Below are 17,704 nucleotides of genomic sequence, written 5' to 3'. Positions count from 1 at the left end.
ACCCACCTCAGGCAACTTTTAATTAGTTCATTAAGATTTTACATATGAAAAGAAAACTTCCTTCATTTTGTCTGGATTCGCTCAACCACAAAAATGATTCTGTGTGGTGAAAAAAAATAGGCAGACACTGTCACAGGGAGCCTTTAAATTGTAAATGCTTCACCCAGACACATTAAGGAGCACACCAACATTAATTTTGAACTTCATATTTCTCCTAAAAATGAACTACCATAGAGTTAAAAAGATTAGGCCGTCCGTGTATGTAATATGGCCGGAGGTGATGTTTCTGACGCAGACCCACGATATTACAACACATTTCCTGTTTTGCCACAGCGGTCGCAGCCTGGTGATAAAAGCCGCGTGCGCCCTACCCGAGCTCTTCCTCGGCGATCGGCTTCTTCCCCCCCAGCTGGCGCTTGCGGAGCTCGGCGAGCATGGCGTCGATGTGCCGGTGCATTTCGTTGAGGCTCTTCTCCGGCTCGCCGGGTCGCGTGCCCAGGGTCTTGTTCAGAAGCTGGGCCTTGTTCCTCAGAGCTGGGGGGAGGGGGGGGGAGCGCGAAAACACCAGCGTGAGCAGGGGCGGCCGTCGGCCACGCCGCGCGGGATAGCGCGTCAGCGCGGCTGAGAGTGGCACTCGGGGCCGAAGGGGTCAGTCCGCCTGCCACATTATTGCCCTCGACTGTCACACAGGGGCCACGAGACCGCGGTGTAGCAGCGAGAGGCCGCAGAACAAACTGTCCTTTTTGAGGAGTGCTTGATGAATCTCTCTGAAGCCTTGTCAGGGAGATCTCAGTAAAGGACACTTTCTCACCCATCAAGGGGTTTGGCAGTGAAGAAAATGATGTGACTGCGGTCAGTTTCTTTTCTTGTTTTTTTTTTTTAATAAAAAGCACTTTATACATGTAGCACAGGCAGAAGCTGAAAGCCGTACACATGTTTCTGCACTCTAGACTCATGTAGAGAGAGGCGTACTCATTTCGCTGTGATCTCTGACCTGCCAACCTGTCCAAGGGGCCAATTAACTGCCAAGTACGGAGGACGTTCCGTCATTTCCGATACAGTCGTTCCCTGCTCCCGAAGCCCGGCTCTGTGTGGAATTTCGTACAGAGGACTGGCGACAGAAGTGCCGATTGGCGATTAGATGAGCTCAAAGAGGAACGGAACAAAGCAGGGAACCAACACAAGCGAAATAAAGGCGCCTTTCAATTTCCTATTCGATTCCCGAGCTTCCTTTAGGGTCGACTCAAAGAAATTCTAATTCTACCCGGCAGCCCGATGCACTGTAATCAAATTAATTTGCTCTTTGAAATCAAAACCTAATCAGCTCATAAGCATGTTCATTTAAACAAACCGTCAAATTGAAATCAGAACGAAGCAGATTTTCTTAATTTCTGAGAAGTTCAGACATAACTTAAATATATATACACACAGTCTGTGTGTGTGTGTGAGTGTGTGTATGTGTGTGTGTATACATACATATATTACTAACTAAAAGTAGCTGAGACCTAAATAATTGCATACTCTGTTCCAAATGCAATTAAACACTTTATGGTTGATTAGCCATGGTATTTTGGCTGGTTTTCAATTCCACGACCATGAACAGCGTTCAAATACAGACCCAACAGTTCTCACATACTGTAAACATGAAAGAATGAATCACAAGCTGGCGGCCCACCCCACAAATTGTTACGCAAACCCATAAAATTTACCCTTTCAAGTTTTAATGTACTCAAGAGGAATGGTTGCATTGGAATATTTCAGGTTGGAATCTGTTAACCTGTCAATTAGGACGAAATCTTATCTGATGAAAGATGCAAAGGCCTGTCATTTGCTTTCCATCCATTTCCTTGTGCTTTTCTGAACTTTAGTGAGTCTAGCGGTTCTAGAGCGGTTCCTCAGCAGAGCCCGATCCACTCCGCCAGCCTCGGGGGCGGGGCCTGTGCCGTCAGTCATCGCCGCTGCTCGCGGTAAAGCCCAAACGATGCGCCAGCCGACCGTTACTACGCTACCTTCAACGGACCCGTCCCTTTTAATTAGGCCCTGACACTACCCCGCAGGGGGCCTTTATTAACAGAATCATCTCCCAATTTAAAACAAAGGCACCAAAGTCACAGAGCAAGACCACTAATCACAGAGCAGAAGACACAGCAGGAATCTTTATATTCATAACCCCATCTCCTTCAAATGGCTGGTACAGTGGTCCACAAAGGCAACATATGCCTAAAGCTGCCATGAATTCTCACTGAATACATGAAATCTGTTAAACACACTAGTATATATAGCACCCTGGGACAGTTTTTATAAAAGCTTCCAGAGTCTTGAATAGTAGCAGTTTGTGTATATGATAGACCTGGTCTTGTGTTTCCAGAGCCGGAATGGTAGCAGTTTGTGTATATGATAGACCCGGTCTTGTGTTTCCAGAGCCAGAATGGCAGCAGTTTGTGTATATGATAGACCTGGTCTTTTGTTTCCAAAGCCAGAATGGTAGCTGTTTGTGTATATGATAGACCTGGTCTTTTGTTTCCAGAGCCGGAATGGTAGCAGTTTGTGTATATGATAGACCTGGTCTTTTGTTTCCAGAGCCGGAATGGTAGCAGTTTGTGTATATGATAGACCTGGTCTTGTGTACCTTCCACAGCCAGCAGCGTATCCTTGGCAAACATTTCTAAGTCTTCAGCCCTTTTGTGGATCCTGTCGGCGTCCGCGTCTGTTTGCTCGCCATCTGCCGATACTTTGGTTGCCTACGAGAACAAACACAATCAATCTTCTGGATTGAAGTCCATTGACGCCTGGGAAATACAGCCCAGAACCGCTAAATAATCAAGCTAAATCTCAATTCGTGAGCAAAACCTCCAGCGATCTAAGTTCAGGTTTGAATTCTGAAAATGAATTGACATAACAGTAAACCATTTTTTAATGCATTATTTTATGTATTTATATATCTGTTTATGATGGACCTAAGTCCATCTCCAGTCTGTGTGTGACCAATAAAATATTGCATTTCAATAAAAAGAAAGTTGATGATTTAGATACAATTCATAAATATGGCCATCATTATTGCACATAGTCCATGTATTTGTTTATGAAATATTATGGTTATAAACAGTTGTAGGCACCATAAGCATGCTTACTGTTTTAGGACTCAAGCTGAATAAACTGTAATTTTTACAGAGGAAACTTAAATTCGGCTGGTGTTTGAAGTCTTACCAAAATCTGTGATTCAATTTATAAACAAGTTTGCTTTTGCTCAAGGGCACACTACAAACCGTTAAGGCGAAGAATGTAGGCGCAGACTAACTCATATGCATGTAGGCGAGTCTAGCTCATTGTGGTCCTCCCACACTGGCTAACACATTAATGACCGAGGAATATATATATATATATATATATATATATATATATACAATGAAACCTATAGTAAATTCTTAATTACTCCATGAATTACTTAATTACTTAATATTAACACTGTATTGTATGAATGATGTATTTCATACAAGTATTTATAGCTAACGGCATACATTTCTATACACAATGCATGGGTCAAGGGCAACTTAGCCAAGAACAGACTCAGAGCCTCGCTTAGCCCAAGCAACTCTGTGAGGGCGTTACCATGGCTGCCAGCATCTTCCTTCATAGCAACGTAGCCAAGCTATAGACCATGTTTATTAAGGTCAGGGAATGTGTAGAATGCCCTTACGTACAGCACGGAACAACCTGGGAAACAAAAATGAGTATGTAGCATAATCATGGGCGCTTAACTTGAGTGGCAGCATAAATAACTGTCCCTAAGAGATTGAGCCGACTTCGCGGCGACCTCAGGGTGATGATTGGGGGGGCGAAGGCGGGCCAGAATCGGCGGGCCCCTGGACAGTGGGCCCCGGGGCGGCGACCTACCCGACTCAGCAGCTCGTCCATCTCCGTCACCAGGCTGGCCAGGTTGCTGTCCGCCAACTGCGCCAGCCTCTCTGGCGCCCTCTGAGGGGAGAGCAGATGCTGCGACAGGGAGACAGAGGAAAGCGTGTCACCTCGGCGAGAGTAGCCCACGCACGCGGGGCGGGGGGGCAGGGGCCGGGGGACGGGGGACGGGGGAGGGGGGGAGAGCCGCGGGACGAGAGCGGCGCGTTTCGCCGTACTTAACTCTCTGCCGCGGCCCCCATTCATCACCGTAAAGCCAGCGGAGCTCCTGCCAGAAGCGCTTTCACACACCCGTGAGCACGGGCGGCCGGAAAAGGGCAAATATTCCCCCCGCGCGGCCACCTGAGCCCCCCCCCCTTCCCCCGACCGAGCCGCGGATCCACCTTTCTACATGAAGGAAGCAATCAACTGATGTCTCCATTCCACCCGGAGAGCCCCTCGGCCGATAATCTGCATCTTTGTTGTGGCTAATCTCCCCCCGCTATCTCCCTATCTCCCTATCTCCCTCTCTCTCTCTCTCAAGGATGTGAGTAACGCGCTCTTGTGATCGTTCCGAAGAGGACGTTTTTTTTTTAATGCCGCGTGCTCAATGCCGGCGAGCAGGTTGCGCCATTTCGTATTTTTTGTTCTCCCTCTCGAGGCGCTTGAAGCTCTGAGCGGAGAGGAGCGATCATTTGAGGGATGCCAGACATCTCCGATGGCAGGAGGGAAAAGCGTTTCATGTCCCTCTGGAGACTGGAGACTTGCAGTTGGTCCATATGGCCAACAGATCTCAAAAGATATAGGAGATATATGTCTCTCTCTATAGAAACACTAATAAAATTATAACACCAATAAGAACACATTCCATTTTATGATTTATACTTACAAATAAATATAGATAGTAAGAAAGGAAGAAAGAAAGAAAGAAAGAGAAAATATTGATAATGCGGCTTTCCAGTATGATGAGTTCAGGTATGAGAGTAAAAAAGGAATGTCTTTTGCAGTGAGCAAGAGCGCAGATTCACCTTGAGCTCCTCTGTCATGTTCTCGAACCTGTAGAGCACTTTGTAGGGCGGTGGCAGCGGACCAGTGAGGTTGACACTGGAAATGAGGCGATGCAGCCCGTCCATGTCGCTGATGAGGAGTCCGCTGCAATCATCATCGCATGCTAACTCACCCATACAGACACACAAATACACACACGCACACACACACACACGTACAACACATACACATCAATCAGGCGCACATACGCCCAAAACACCACATCACCCAACCCCATAACACACACACACACACACACACACCCAAGTACACCCAGAAACAACCACACAAACACAGACACACAGAAATTCAAGTTAGTGTCATCCAGTAGGAGTGTGTTCTTACATTACTCCAATAAAAAACCATTAGGGAAAACCCCAACATCTCCCGCTGCAACAGCTATCAGTGTCAAATAACAGATCAGCCAAACTAATGAGCTAAACTTTAAGGCTGTCTTTCATGAAGCCCCCTGGGACCCCACCTTCTTGTGGAGAACTTCGCCTGTGGTTCTCGCTAAGGTTGTGGGTGTGACATGAGGTGCCCCAGAGGATGACAACAGCTTGTTGCTTGGCAACCCAGCGGCTGGTGTGTGTGTGCATGTGTGTGTGTGTGTGTGTGTGTGGAGTGGGGGGAGGGGGAGTGATGGGCACAGCCTCAGAGAGGATTTCTATTTTTTTTAATATGTGGAATATGCCAGAACATATTTCCCCGAGCTCACTTTTTCACACCGTTTAGCTTCATCCAATTTACCGCACACCACTGCTCCCTCAAAGGGAAACAAATCTCGCTCGAAACAATTCAAGGTAACAATTCTCCACTTTTTTAAGCTTTGGAGAATCCCTGAGTTCTTCGGTTGTTTGAGATTAAATAGGAGCAGCACTGGGAGAGTGTGATTTCAAGCGTGAAATTTAGCACAGACTGTGAAACAGCTTTTGGCAGCCCATTATAAGTGTCCGACATGCTACGGGCAATGGAGAGGCAAAACACAACAATAAATAAATCTTGCGTAGGTTCTCCTGAATGTACACGGTACTTCCCATTAGTAAACATTAAATTAGTAGAAGACATCAAGAAAAATAAAAAAAACATTGTCTCAATGTTACGGAGTTGAATCAATGAACTGCAAAGAAAAAAGATTCATGCTTCAGCAACCTACACAATTCAAAAGTTTGAGGGCTGCCGGCTTAGTCATAGCAAAGTGTTGCTCCATCATTAAGAACAAGCGAGAGAAGTTGCTAGAAGAAAGCACGATTCCAGACACGCGGGCAACGTGCAGCAGAAGCCCGCCTTCACACTCCCGGAACTAGCTGCCTACTCACGCTGCTGACCACAAGGGGACAAATCGCCCGCTTGCCAGCGCAGTCACGGATTGCACGTTCACCTTTGCTTGGAAAGATACAGTCGACGCGCGTTTCGGCGTGCGACCGCCATCTTTGCGAGCCAAGGACCTCTGACACTGCGGTTCCCAAAATGTGGATCGTGGGATGGGTTGACAAATGGATGGCAGTGTTCCACATAAAAAAACAAGCTACTTTATATTGCGCCTCGCATTCAAATTCGTTCGAGTCAAATTAAGCACTGTTTTTTTTATTCATTTTTAATAAAGAGTGAGTCATAATTGCTCATTATCTAAGTTGCGGGTTCTGACATTTTGGGAACCTCTGATCTCACATGCTTATTGCAACATTATTATATAAAATCTCAAGAAAGTGGATATTAATTTTCAATTCACACATCTTGCACAAGTTGACTTACCTTCAGATGTTAGAAATACACATCTTTTGAAGAATTCAGGCTACGTAAAGCAAGCTGTATGCCGTTAGATTAGTTGACACAGTAAAGCTCTAAATTAATTACTTGTTAACTATACTGATTCCCCTGTCTAGACAAACCTGTTATCTATACTCTCCATTCACAATGGCATTAAATAAAATAATGGCTATACCTCTAAAGGCCACATTTAACAAAGGTTTTAGCACCTTCAGGTTTTTGTGTACACAAAGCAAAGTCTTGACCAATGAAATCATGAGCAATATTGATTGTACTGTTGCTAACACCATCTGCACATGCTACAACCTTTAGTAGATCTGGTCTAGAGTACCCCTTAAGGTCAACATGATGGCTCATCACAAGTAGTCATCACTATAGTATAAGGGTTCTTTTATACAGACTGAAATAGCTCATCACAATAGTGTAAGGGTTCTTTTATACAGACTGAAATGATCACCTCCTCATACTACTCCAAAGTGGTGTGTTAATGAGATTAGCGTACGTACACACAATCCCTGTGGGCCCACACACATGCCGCTCCATGCACTTGTCACACGCCAAGCCGGTGGCCCCGCTTCTGCACTGGCACTGCCCGGTCCGGGGGTGGCAGGGGCGGGGCAGCGCCCCCACGGGGTCGCACTTACACTCCTCGCACCTTCCACCGGAGGCCTGGGGGTCGCCGTGGTAACCGCTCGCACACCTAGGGGAGCGAGGACGTAGCGGAGGTCATGGTTTTTTTTTTTTTTTTAAACTGCCATTCGCTTAAACCCGCCAGGAAACGTGCGCGACTAGGACGCGGGGATGAGGGCTGGTGCCTTACCGCTCGCAGTACTTTCCCTCGTAACCCTCAGGACAAGCGGTGCAGCGGTAGTCGTTGAATCCCTCCGTGACACAGGTGGGACTGAAACTAGGAAAGCACGAGTAGTCAGTGTACCAGCGTACAGACGCGCTCAGGTGAATGCTGACACAGTCCAGGGCGGGGCTGGTGTGGGAGGGGTGGTGCTTACTTGTTTTCCGGGTTGGCGAGGGGGCAGGCGCAGGGGCGGCAGTCCTGGGGGAACCCGCGAACCACGCCGTAGAACCCCGGGGCGCAGCGTTCGCACCTGTCCCCTACGGTGTTGTGCTGGCAGTTCTGTGGGGGGGGGTGGGGGGGGGGAGACAGGCTGAAACGGCGCTGTGACGGCCATCGAGCCGACAGGAGTTCGGAGAACGCCGCGAACGACCCGCCGCCGAATCTATCAAGGCCGTCAGCTCTCCGCTGACAGCGCGGCTACGCGTAGCGCCGAGAGGGCCGCTCGCGGTACGGGCGAACAAAGCGGGGAGAAGAGACAGCCGAGAGGCGGCGCCAGGCCTCGGGCCCGCGACACAGAGGACTCAGCCGCAGCCTGGGCCTCGGCCTCCTCCCCGCTTTCCTCCTTTTAGCCTTCTTTCGCGGTGACGAAGTGTCACCGCTGAGTGAGGACTCTAATCAGTCCACGCGAGTCCCAGGTTACTGAGCCAGAGCGTTTCCAAGACTTTCATTAACTTCTTGTGTACCTCAATTATCTAAATTGCCCTGTATACATTCATTTAACATTTTCAATTTGCAGGCTCCATGAAATGCAAATGATATCGTTATTAGCACGAATGCAAATTAACTTCAGATTGGTTCGGTCGCTGAATTTCAAACCCGGAGAAGCGGCGAAGGGGGGGATGCTGGAAAAGCTTTTCTGCGGGTTCGCGAGGGAAGGAGGGCTGACAGATACTTGACGGAGCTGTTTGATCTGCCCGCTGCGAAGAAGCGGAAAGGCCCCAGTGTTTAATGGGAAAACAAAAAACTGGCCGGCGATGTGTACTTCTGCCGCGTTAAAATTCACAGGCTCGGGCGCTTGAGAGCAATGGCTCCAGCAGAAAGTCATTCCCCCTCTCTAAAACCATCTAAAGGGACAGGACAGTTAACAGCAGAGTACATGACTTTCATCTAAGAATAGGCCACATCACAAAATGGCTATTTTACACCAGCCCGATGGGATTTTTTTTTGTTGTTTTAAGGACCACACTTGAACCCCAGTGTTGGTAGTGACAATGAGGATGGAGCACAGCAGTGCAATAGGTGAGTTTTTTAATTAAATAGAGAAAAAAAAAAACGGCAGAAAGTAATTTGGAAAATATCTCTTTTTCGCCTGCTCTAATTTACCATCCAGACAGAGGCGTGGGGTCGCGCCGGGCGGGCGCCGCCGAACGGGCAGCGTGCCACCGGCCGTCCTGGGGTCGCGGGGATACCGTAGAGCGCTCACCTGGCAGACGGACGTTTCGGGGTCGCAAGTGTCGCTGTGCCCGCTGCACTGGCACTCCACGCAGCTCCCGATGCCCGCCCTGGAGGCCGAGGCGCCGGCGCGGGCCAACTGTCGGTAGAAGCCAGCCGCGCACTCCTGCCGGAGGCCAGCACACACACACACACACACACACACACACACACACCGTTACCCCGCGGCCACCGGAGAACCGGGCTCTGCCGGCACGCTGACGCAACGCACGTTCACAATTAATAGGGTCAATTTGAGGCGCCATCTGCTCACGGCAAACATGTTAAGCACTTGTTTAAAAATACTTTATTAACTATGCGGCGGCTTAAAATAAATCCCATCTGCCTCGTTTGCTTATAGCCTCTATCGAGAAGTCCTCGCTCTTGATCGGGTACATCAATAACAGGTTTTTTTATTTTTTTGTTGTTTGTGAGTCATAATTGCACAACAAGAGTTCATTAAAGATTCACTGAGTTTATTAGTTTATTAAAGCTGTAAAAAAAAAAAAAAGAACTTGGGGAACCTCACAGAAGGCCTGATAATTTATGAAAAGATGTACCGTGTATAATTTGTATAATTTACAGTATAATCTAACAGACAGGCCATTGTATTTGCAAAAACATCATCTGGGTTACATAAATTTATCAAGACAATTGAGAAGGATTTGTCGTGAATAGAACATCTGATCAATATTCAGGTGTTCAGGGCAGTGGTGGCTGCCAAAACAGGGATGGTGGAGACCTTTATTTGGTAATTATCTTAATTAGAATTATCTTAAACTTGTTAGATATTTTTCTGTACAGTTACCGTGTACAGCCTAGATCAAATTCACCCTTAAGCACTTACTTGAATGGACTTACTATGACAGCTCTGCCAGAATGCACATCACCATAAATAATTTTTATAATGGCAAAACTGCTATTTTTATGTAAAGATATTTTGTTGTAATGAAAATGTTTTTGTGCGAGCCAACCCTTTAGTTATAACTATAATGCGAAGTGCACATGAAAGGGCATTCTAGGTCACATGAGACACAATTAGGTAAAAAGGATTAAACTGCTAAGGGGGCGTCTTTGCTTATATTGGCGAGCACGCTAATTGTTAATCATGAAAAACAGGCTCAGGACCTTTATTAATTTAAAGCCGGGTTCCCTGCCAACCTATTAGGAGTTCCTTATTGGCCGCTGGGTCAGGAATGTGATTTGTTAAGGAAAGAGCTGACGTTGGCAAGCACCTCACAGGACAGCCCAGAGTAACCCGAGGGGCAGTCGCACTTCTCAATCTGGTGGGCTCGCTCGCTCTCCACCGACGGCCTCCCCTCCTCGGCAACCTCCAGGGAAATCTCAGAGATCCTGCGTTTAATTGAGAAGAGAACCGAATGTAAGAATGCCATGTTCCGCACATAGCCTACAAATTGAAGTAGTAGAAGGGTCCCTCATTGTATTTGCAGGTAATGATTTAGGTTCTATGTTGCAAAATGTCCATATACATATGTCAGGTTATTTAAGTACTATATAAAATATCTATATAGCACTGCTGCTGTGCAAGAATTAATTGACCTTAGCCAATTATTATTATAATTTTTTTATGTCTCCCGTTTGACTTATAGAGTATTGAGTATGCACAATACAAGACATTTCATTTGGAGAGAGGGAATTTTTAGAGACAGATTGCAAACCGTCTGACATTTTGTTTAACACTGAGATAATGACGAGAAAGCAATGAAATGAGTCTCAGGATGGTGTGTTAACTTTGGTCCCCACAGAGGGGCAAGGTTACCTGCTGTGTCTCATTAGGTTTCCATGCGAGGCCTTGATGAGGATGTAATCGATGTGGAACAGGATATCCATGAAGTCTTCACGGCTCATGACCCTGTTGTCGCTGAGCTTCCAATCGTGCTGAATAAAGTCATCGATATTACGGTTATTCTTTTACTTCTAACCATGTAAACGGCATTGCAGTAATAATACATTGGTCCAAAAACGCAAATATAAAACAGAGATTAAGTATATTTATCTTCAGCTCAATGAATACATTGTCCAACATAGTAATGGTGTAATACATTCTTATTTGTGTTATATCTAATTACTAGAGTGAACTAAAAATGCTCACCTCTGTCATGTCAATCTCGTGACGGGTCAGCTGACCAATCTGGAGGCCAGGCATGTCCCGCGTCATCACCTTGTCCTTCCTGGGACCGCCTCTAATGATCACCTGGGGTTCGTAGGAGGTTCGACCCGTTTCATCCCGAGCCTCGTAGTATATGGCATACTTGAGCTTGCCGCCATACGCAGTTATCTGGAGAGGGATTGAAGAAGGCGTCATGCGCAAAACTATTGGAATGCTCTCTTTCAGTTTTGTTAGATGCAATACCCTTTCCAAAACAGAACGTGTCTGATTAAAGTGCAGTAAGGTGGAATTACCATAGATCCTTGGAACTGCTCGGGTAGCCTCCAATAGTAAGGTTCGGTCAGGTCCCGGGTCACCAGGTCAGCGTTTGCGATTATCTCCGGGTGCTGGAAGGCGACCCCGTGTGTGGTCGTTCGTTGGTTGGCCTTGTCCACTAGCGGCAGCACGGTCTGCTCAGGTTTCAGAGTAAGCTGTACACAGCAAAAGGTACGGTCAAGAAAAGAACACACACTGAGAAAACTAGGTCATTAAACCAAAATGTCTGCCACAGCCAGAATAACCAAAACTACACACAAGTGTGTGTGGCTTTTCAGACATACTTTCTGGCCACATGCAGTAATGTGACAAGCTTATGTCCCCTCATAAACTAAAAAGTAAGCAGTAATAATAACTTCAAAGGGCTAAAGTGGATGAGGTAAAGTATTTAACTTACAATGACATACACATGTACATGACGTAAAATCATTAAAATATCAAAGCACACACCAATTGGCCACCCCTGACATTTCAAAGAACACCATTAGTTGCCTATTTACTGCTTGAAAGGCATAGAATTTTTTTTTCACCGACTGACCCCCTGAGTCCCACATACACAGACAGTGAAAGGTGGAGAATTAAACAGCACTTTAAGGACCCGCTGCGCTGTCCCCTCCCTCTGCATGTAATCTCACGACTCACTGACTTACAGAAAATCCTGCACATTGCAATAAATAAAGTCTGCGGCTTTAAACTGGCTTTTTCTTAAAGCAAACAAAACTTAGATTAACTTTTGAGCTGCATTCGACATTTAATTTGTTTGTCGTTTCCATTTATATGAAAGTGTCCTGTTATGGTGTTCCTGGTCTCCGTCTCCATGGACACCATGACGGTTTATCAGGATTTTGCTCGCGCCAAGAAATCCTTATTAAAAACAAACAATGAAACATCCCTGTCTGGCTGGCTGTAAGCTCCGGTACCCCAGTGGTTTTTGTTTGCAGGTGTACGCAGGTTTACACAGCATATCATTTTATTAGGAAATAAAATGAAGTGGTAGGTGGTTCTTCCCAAATAGAAGGAGAACAGAGAAAATGCCATGCTGTCATATATATTTTTGGTTGCCTCGCATTTGCAGAAGTATGGCCTATTAACCCACTCAAATCTAAGTTTAGACGTTTTTGTTTTTTTTTACATATACTGTATTTTCAGTTTATTCCAAGACATTTGTATTAAAGAGTCATCTCATTTTATGTCTTTATGAACTTTAACCTTTGAGATACTATAAATATGAGTAATGCAGTTCTGAACAGGCTTAACAGGGACATGGGCTTGACAGGTTCACTTAGCCTATATCACGGAAGTGTCTTTCTTTTTATATGATTGATTAAGTCAAGCAACTGACCCTGGATTGAAAAATAATCAGAACAGAAATCATATCAATCTTCAAAAAGGCAATATTAGTTTAACCATATTGATAATTACGTTTGCTAGTATCAATATTACAGATCTAGAAATCAGAAATCAATCGGAGGAACTTCAACAAATTTAATTAGGACAGGCCACAGGGGGAGGGAGAGCTCATACACCCGCTCTGGTAAGCCCTGTTCACATTAACATTTTACAATGGTGTTAAGCACTTTAAATCTCTAATTGAACTATTAACACGGTTGGACTCCGCAGTGGGGTTCACAGCCGTGTCTGACAACAGGTTATTGGACTCCGCTCAAAAAACAGGTCTCCATCTGTGCCTCATAGCCGAGCGCGCTAGCCGAACTGGCGGAGGCGCCGTCGTTCTGGAGGAAGGTCATTTTTTTGAACGTGGTTGCCAAATACCATCGTGTAGCCGGGATAGGCCGTTCACGTGTGGAAGAACAAAAAAAAAAAAAATAGCGCACAGGCAATAAGCCCCTGTACGCGGTGACGGAGGTGTGTGTATGTGTATGTGTGTGTGTGTGTGTGTGTGTGTGACATCACGGCGTGACCCTGCCACTCACCCACATTCGGATGAGCCCCTGCGCCTCGGTGCACTTGCTGGACATGCCGAAGCAGTAGCACTGGCTGCAGCCCTGGGGGTTCCTGGCGCTCAGCCCAAAGGTTCCGGGCCGGCAGCGGTCACACAGCAGCCCCTCCGTGTTGGCCTGGAGGCGGGGCGTCGGCGGGAAAGGGGAAGGGGGAAGCTCGTTAACAGGTGGGGCTACTTAAAGATTGAAGCTCGCTAATGACTACTCATTTAAGAAAAACTGGCATCCACAGCAGAATGTCTGCTGCTAATTTAGTCCAAGATGGATCAGATTAACTATTTCCATTGACTTAACACTGAACATTTTATATAGACATACTGTATATACCTACACGCACGTCTAAAGCACAACTGAGATATGATTATTAACGCCAGCATTGAAGGTTATTGAAGGTCAGCCAAGTTTTCCACCATCACTCAGTGAACACCTCCAGGGAAATCACAATTAGGGCTATGAACTTAAGGGAGGGAGTGAATAAAAAGTAAAGCTCCAGCTTAGATGTGTTTCATGCACAAGGCACGTTTTACCGGTGGAAGTTATTTTCCTTTAATGAGAGCCATCATCCCTTGTTGGCATTGGCGCTTGACAGGCTGTCAGAATGTCACGGCGGTGGCGGGTCCGGGAGCAGGCGAACGGCGATAATTTTTAACGCGCAGCCGCCCAACGATTCTATTTCTACCTCGCCCTCCCACGCAGGCCCCCGCCGAAGGCTTTGTTTTTTTTTTTCTTTTTTTCCCGATCCTTCGGGCTTCCATCGGCCGCGAACGAGCCTCAGCCGCCAGCGCCATCGGGAGAGCGGCGGGCGGCGAGCGTCGACCGCTTGTTCGAGTTACCCAGCGCGCTCCGCACGCGCTCAGTTAAGCGCCACGTTTACAGGTAATGTCAATAAAAGGGTGAATAAGACCAATTAAAGAGATGCAGCCACAGAGAAGGTGACCATACCGCCGTTACACTACCACCCCTGGCCCCCCAAAAGTCTGTGCGTTACCTTGGCCCGGAAGACCTCGCAAAAAAACAAAAGTGATTTACAAAGCCCCAGTGGTTTCAGCAGAGAATCAGCACCCGGCGGATACGTTCCAGTAAACCAAGAGAGTCGGGGTCTCTAATTGTTTAATTAGGCGAAGGGCTCCGGGGAGCCCAGCGGCTGAAGGGCTGCCTGGCTTCTGCTGCACGGCAGCGGCAATAAGCTTTAAAACGAAAATCTTTAACCCCCCCACCCCCCACCCCCCCCAAAACTGCCACGATGTGAGCTGCACCTTCCTGCTGCCCTCCACCTCCGCTGCCTGAGCCGGCAGTTCTAGAAGAGTGGTCATTAGATAGCAGATAATAGCAGCCATTAATCAAGTTGACACCTTCCATCAAATGAACTCAAAGATCAGATGCATCAGTCTGAATGCTGACGGATCGAGGGATCTGGTGCTTCCACAGCACAACACAGATATTTCGCTGCGGTCTTAAGCTAACGCGCATATTTTTGGGAACTGTCTGCAAAAGGACAAGAAATGTTTGCACTTGCTGTCAAAACAAGAAGTTGTGAAAGAGTGTGCGAGACTGTCGTGAATGGAAGAAATGAAAGTAGGCTGGCCTTTATGTAAGAGTACTCATTGAACAACAACCCCAAAGCAAGCTTACTTTTTCCATCCTACAACCCAATAGTGAACAAAGGCCTAGGGCTGAAAACATACTTGAATTTTCTTGCGCTATGTGCATGTGAAGTGGTTGTGTCCTGGGTGACACTGTTTACATACTTGTCTGCTTACTTTTCGTCTGACTGGAGGTTTAAAAAGCATACCCACTAGGGGGCAGATCAGGGCTTCACTTCAATTGATTCCACCATCCTTCCTAGGTTCTGTCCTCTGTCACATCACTAGGCATAAAATCTATACTGCCCCCCACAGTTTACACGGGTATTGCACCTTGCAGACGAGTAGCATTAATTTTTAAGGACATGCACAAAAAATGCTCTGACCGCAGGATACGCATGCCAGCAATCTTGCATACGCGTTCACCTAATTTTAATCAAGTATGTTTCCAGCCTAATAGCGCCAAAGATACTGTCTGAAATCAACAGCTATGAAGAAACTGTTGTAGATAGCACCATAGAAGTAAAATAATGAGAATACAACCAGACCTGACCTAAGAGAGTGATGCCTCCCAGTGATGGGAGGACCAAAAACGAATATGGAAATGAATATAATCAGCTGAAGAAAATATTTGAAACATTTGGACAGTTGCATGCAGGCCGAGTCATGAAAACATGAAGTCTGCTATCCCAGCAGGCTTGGCATCACAGTACCTTGCACTTGCACTGCCCTGTCCTGTCGGTGCAGGAACATACGCCTCGGTCCGCGTCACAGGTCTGGGCTGCCGCGCCGGCCACGGAACAGCCGCAGGCAAGGCATTGTGGGAAATCGCGGAAGCCCACTTTGCACTCGTCACACTTCTCGCTGGTGAACTGTTCCCGGCAAAAGCAGCAGCCGGTGTTTGCGTTACACTGCAGGGTGAGGGAGCCCACCACATTACAGTCACAGGACTATGGGAGAGAAGAAGAGAAGAGGATCACCTTACATGGCTAGCAACTAGGAGGCTGCAGGTACCAATCCTTTGTGAGGCACTTCAGTGAGTTGCCTGCTGTATAAATCATTTTTAAAAATCTAAGCAGCATAAGTCATTCTGGCGGAATGCTGACAGCAGTACAAAGAAAATGAACAATGCATTTGTAAAATTAAATTGGATTGCATGCAGGATGTTAAAGAGATGTAATATTGACTCAGATTAATTAATAAAATTGATAGCAGGAACATTTATTTCTGCAAGGGGGGAAACAAGTCTCAGAATGCCTCTTAAGTTTGGACAACATGGCCTTCATCCATCTTTCTAAGTATTGACAGAAGATTTTTTTCTCCTAACAAATGAATTTTTGCCTTTAATAGCATGAGCAGGAGAGAGGGAGAGAGGGAGAGGGAGAGAGAGAAATAAGACAGAAACAAGAGAATCAAGGTTCACCTTGCAGCCTGTGAAGATGTCATGACCCCAATAATTGGGGGCGCATTTGTCACATCTCTCCCCTACTGTGTTAGGGGGGCAGATGCACTGTCCCGTCCTGGAATCACAGTTATTCCCTACGTGGCCGCACTGACAACCTGCAAAGAGGAAGAGGATTGCCTCAGGATGAGGATCACTCAGGCCAGGCTCCAACTTATCAAAAAAACTTGTACAGTACATGACTCATTTTTCTCTGTTGTTACGCTTCGAATGCACACATAGCATTCAGAAATTAGCTGTAGGCATCACATTAGTCATTTTTGTAATGCTAGCTTTTTATCATAGCATTTGGTGTGTGTGTGTGTGTGTTGGTGTGTATTGTGAGTACACAGTAAGTCATGCGTGTATTTACCGTTGTGTGTTTGGGCACATGGCTTCTTGGTTGAGTGAGTATGTGTGCATACACACCGGAAATGTACATGTACGCTTATAAAGGTGTGTACCCAAAGCTCTGAATGCTGTTGCATAAATATAAGAGCCCCGGAAGGGATGCACTGGCAGCGCAGCGATGCCTACGTGTGCAGCCGCCCTCCTGGAAGTTGAAGTGCCCGGGCGAGCAACGGTCGCACTTCTGACCCGTCACCCCGGGCTGGCATCGGCACTGACCCGCCTCGTCACAGTCGAAGGACTTGGACCCGAAGGAGTTACAGTTACAAGGAACGCAGCCGCGGGCTGGCTGCATGTTATAAGTAGACGGCTGAAATGGAGAGAGAAGGAAATGAAGACTCTGAACACGTTGCCTCTCCGGTCAGTAACCCGAACACTGGGCAGGTCTGGTCACAGCAAGAAAAACAAACAAGCGCAGCGTGTTTCCCGAACAATGATAGCAAACAGTCTCAACCAAAATTTAAAAAACAAGTGCGTGCAACAACAAAACAAACAGGCAATAACAGGTACAATTCCAAAACTGCTGATCAGATTCAGAAACTGATATTTGTCCTTTATTTAACAATGGTATGTGAAAATCCGTTGAATTTTTAAAATCAGTATCAGCCAATAGGAAATATATTTACTTTTTATAATTTACTACAATTAGGCTATATCACTAAATAAAGCACCCTGTAATAAAAAACAGTATACCACTGACCTTACTCAGGATTTTATATCAAAATGCATGACTTTTAAAATGTTTTGAAAGTTTTTGCATTTTTGTTTCCAGAAAGGTGTTGTGTTCTGTACTGTCCTGAATAACAAAAGTGTATTTAAACACTAACGGCCAAGAAAGTAAGCAGCCCGAGACAGATGGTCCGATATGAA

At 46.3% G+C, this 17,704-nt stretch overlaps 1 protein-coding gene across 9 annotated transcripts in view; it reads right to left on the bottom strand.

Moving 5' to 3' along the window:
• lama2 (laminin, alpha 2) overlaps positions 1–17,704 on the bottom strand; it is a 100,047-nt gene that overhangs the window by 23,346 nt on the left and 58,997 nt on the right. For 7 of the 9 annotated variants that reach the window (XM_035423835.1, XM_035423844.1, XM_035423841.1 and 4 more), the window contains 16 exons: positions 16,964–17,144; positions 16,409–16,545; positions 15,699–15,935; positions 13,376–13,519; positions 11,420–11,596; positions 11,109–11,294; positions 10,776–10,894; positions 10,231–10,348; positions 8,988–9,122; positions 7,719–7,843; positions 7,532–7,618; positions 7,218–7,411; positions 4,923–5,065; positions 3,895–3,993; positions 2,630–2,741; positions 372–534 (listed from right to left, as the gene is read on the bottom strand). In XM_035423835.1, coding sequence (XP_035279726.1) covers positions 372–534; positions 2,630–2,741; positions 3,895–3,993; positions 4,923–5,065; positions 7,218–7,411; positions 7,532–7,618; positions 7,719–7,843; positions 8,988–9,122; positions 10,231–10,348; positions 10,776–10,894; positions 11,109–11,294; positions 11,420–11,596; positions 13,376–13,519; positions 15,699–15,935; positions 16,409–16,545; positions 16,964–17,144 — 2,357 coding nt within the window. The remainder of the gene's footprint in view (positions 1–371; positions 535–2,629; positions 2,742–3,894; positions 3,994–4,922; positions 5,066–7,217; positions 7,412–7,531; positions 7,619–7,718; positions 7,844–8,987; positions 9,123–10,230; positions 10,349–10,775; positions 10,895–11,108; positions 11,295–11,419; positions 11,597–13,375; positions 13,520–15,698; positions 15,936–16,408; positions 16,546–16,963; positions 17,145–17,704) is intronic. The other 2 variants (XM_035423840.1, XM_035423842.1) reach the window with 1 other exon arrangement.

Source organism: Anguilla anguilla, chromosome 6 (assembly GCF_013347855.1).
Source record: "Anguilla anguilla isolate fAngAng1 chromosome 6, fAngAng1.pri, whole genome shotgun sequence".
NCBI lineage: Eukaryota > Metazoa > Chordata > Actinopteri > Anguilliformes > Anguillidae > Anguilla > Anguilla anguilla.
Note: the sequence above shows the minus strand (reverse complement) of the source record. Positions and strands in the feature narration are given on the sequence as shown.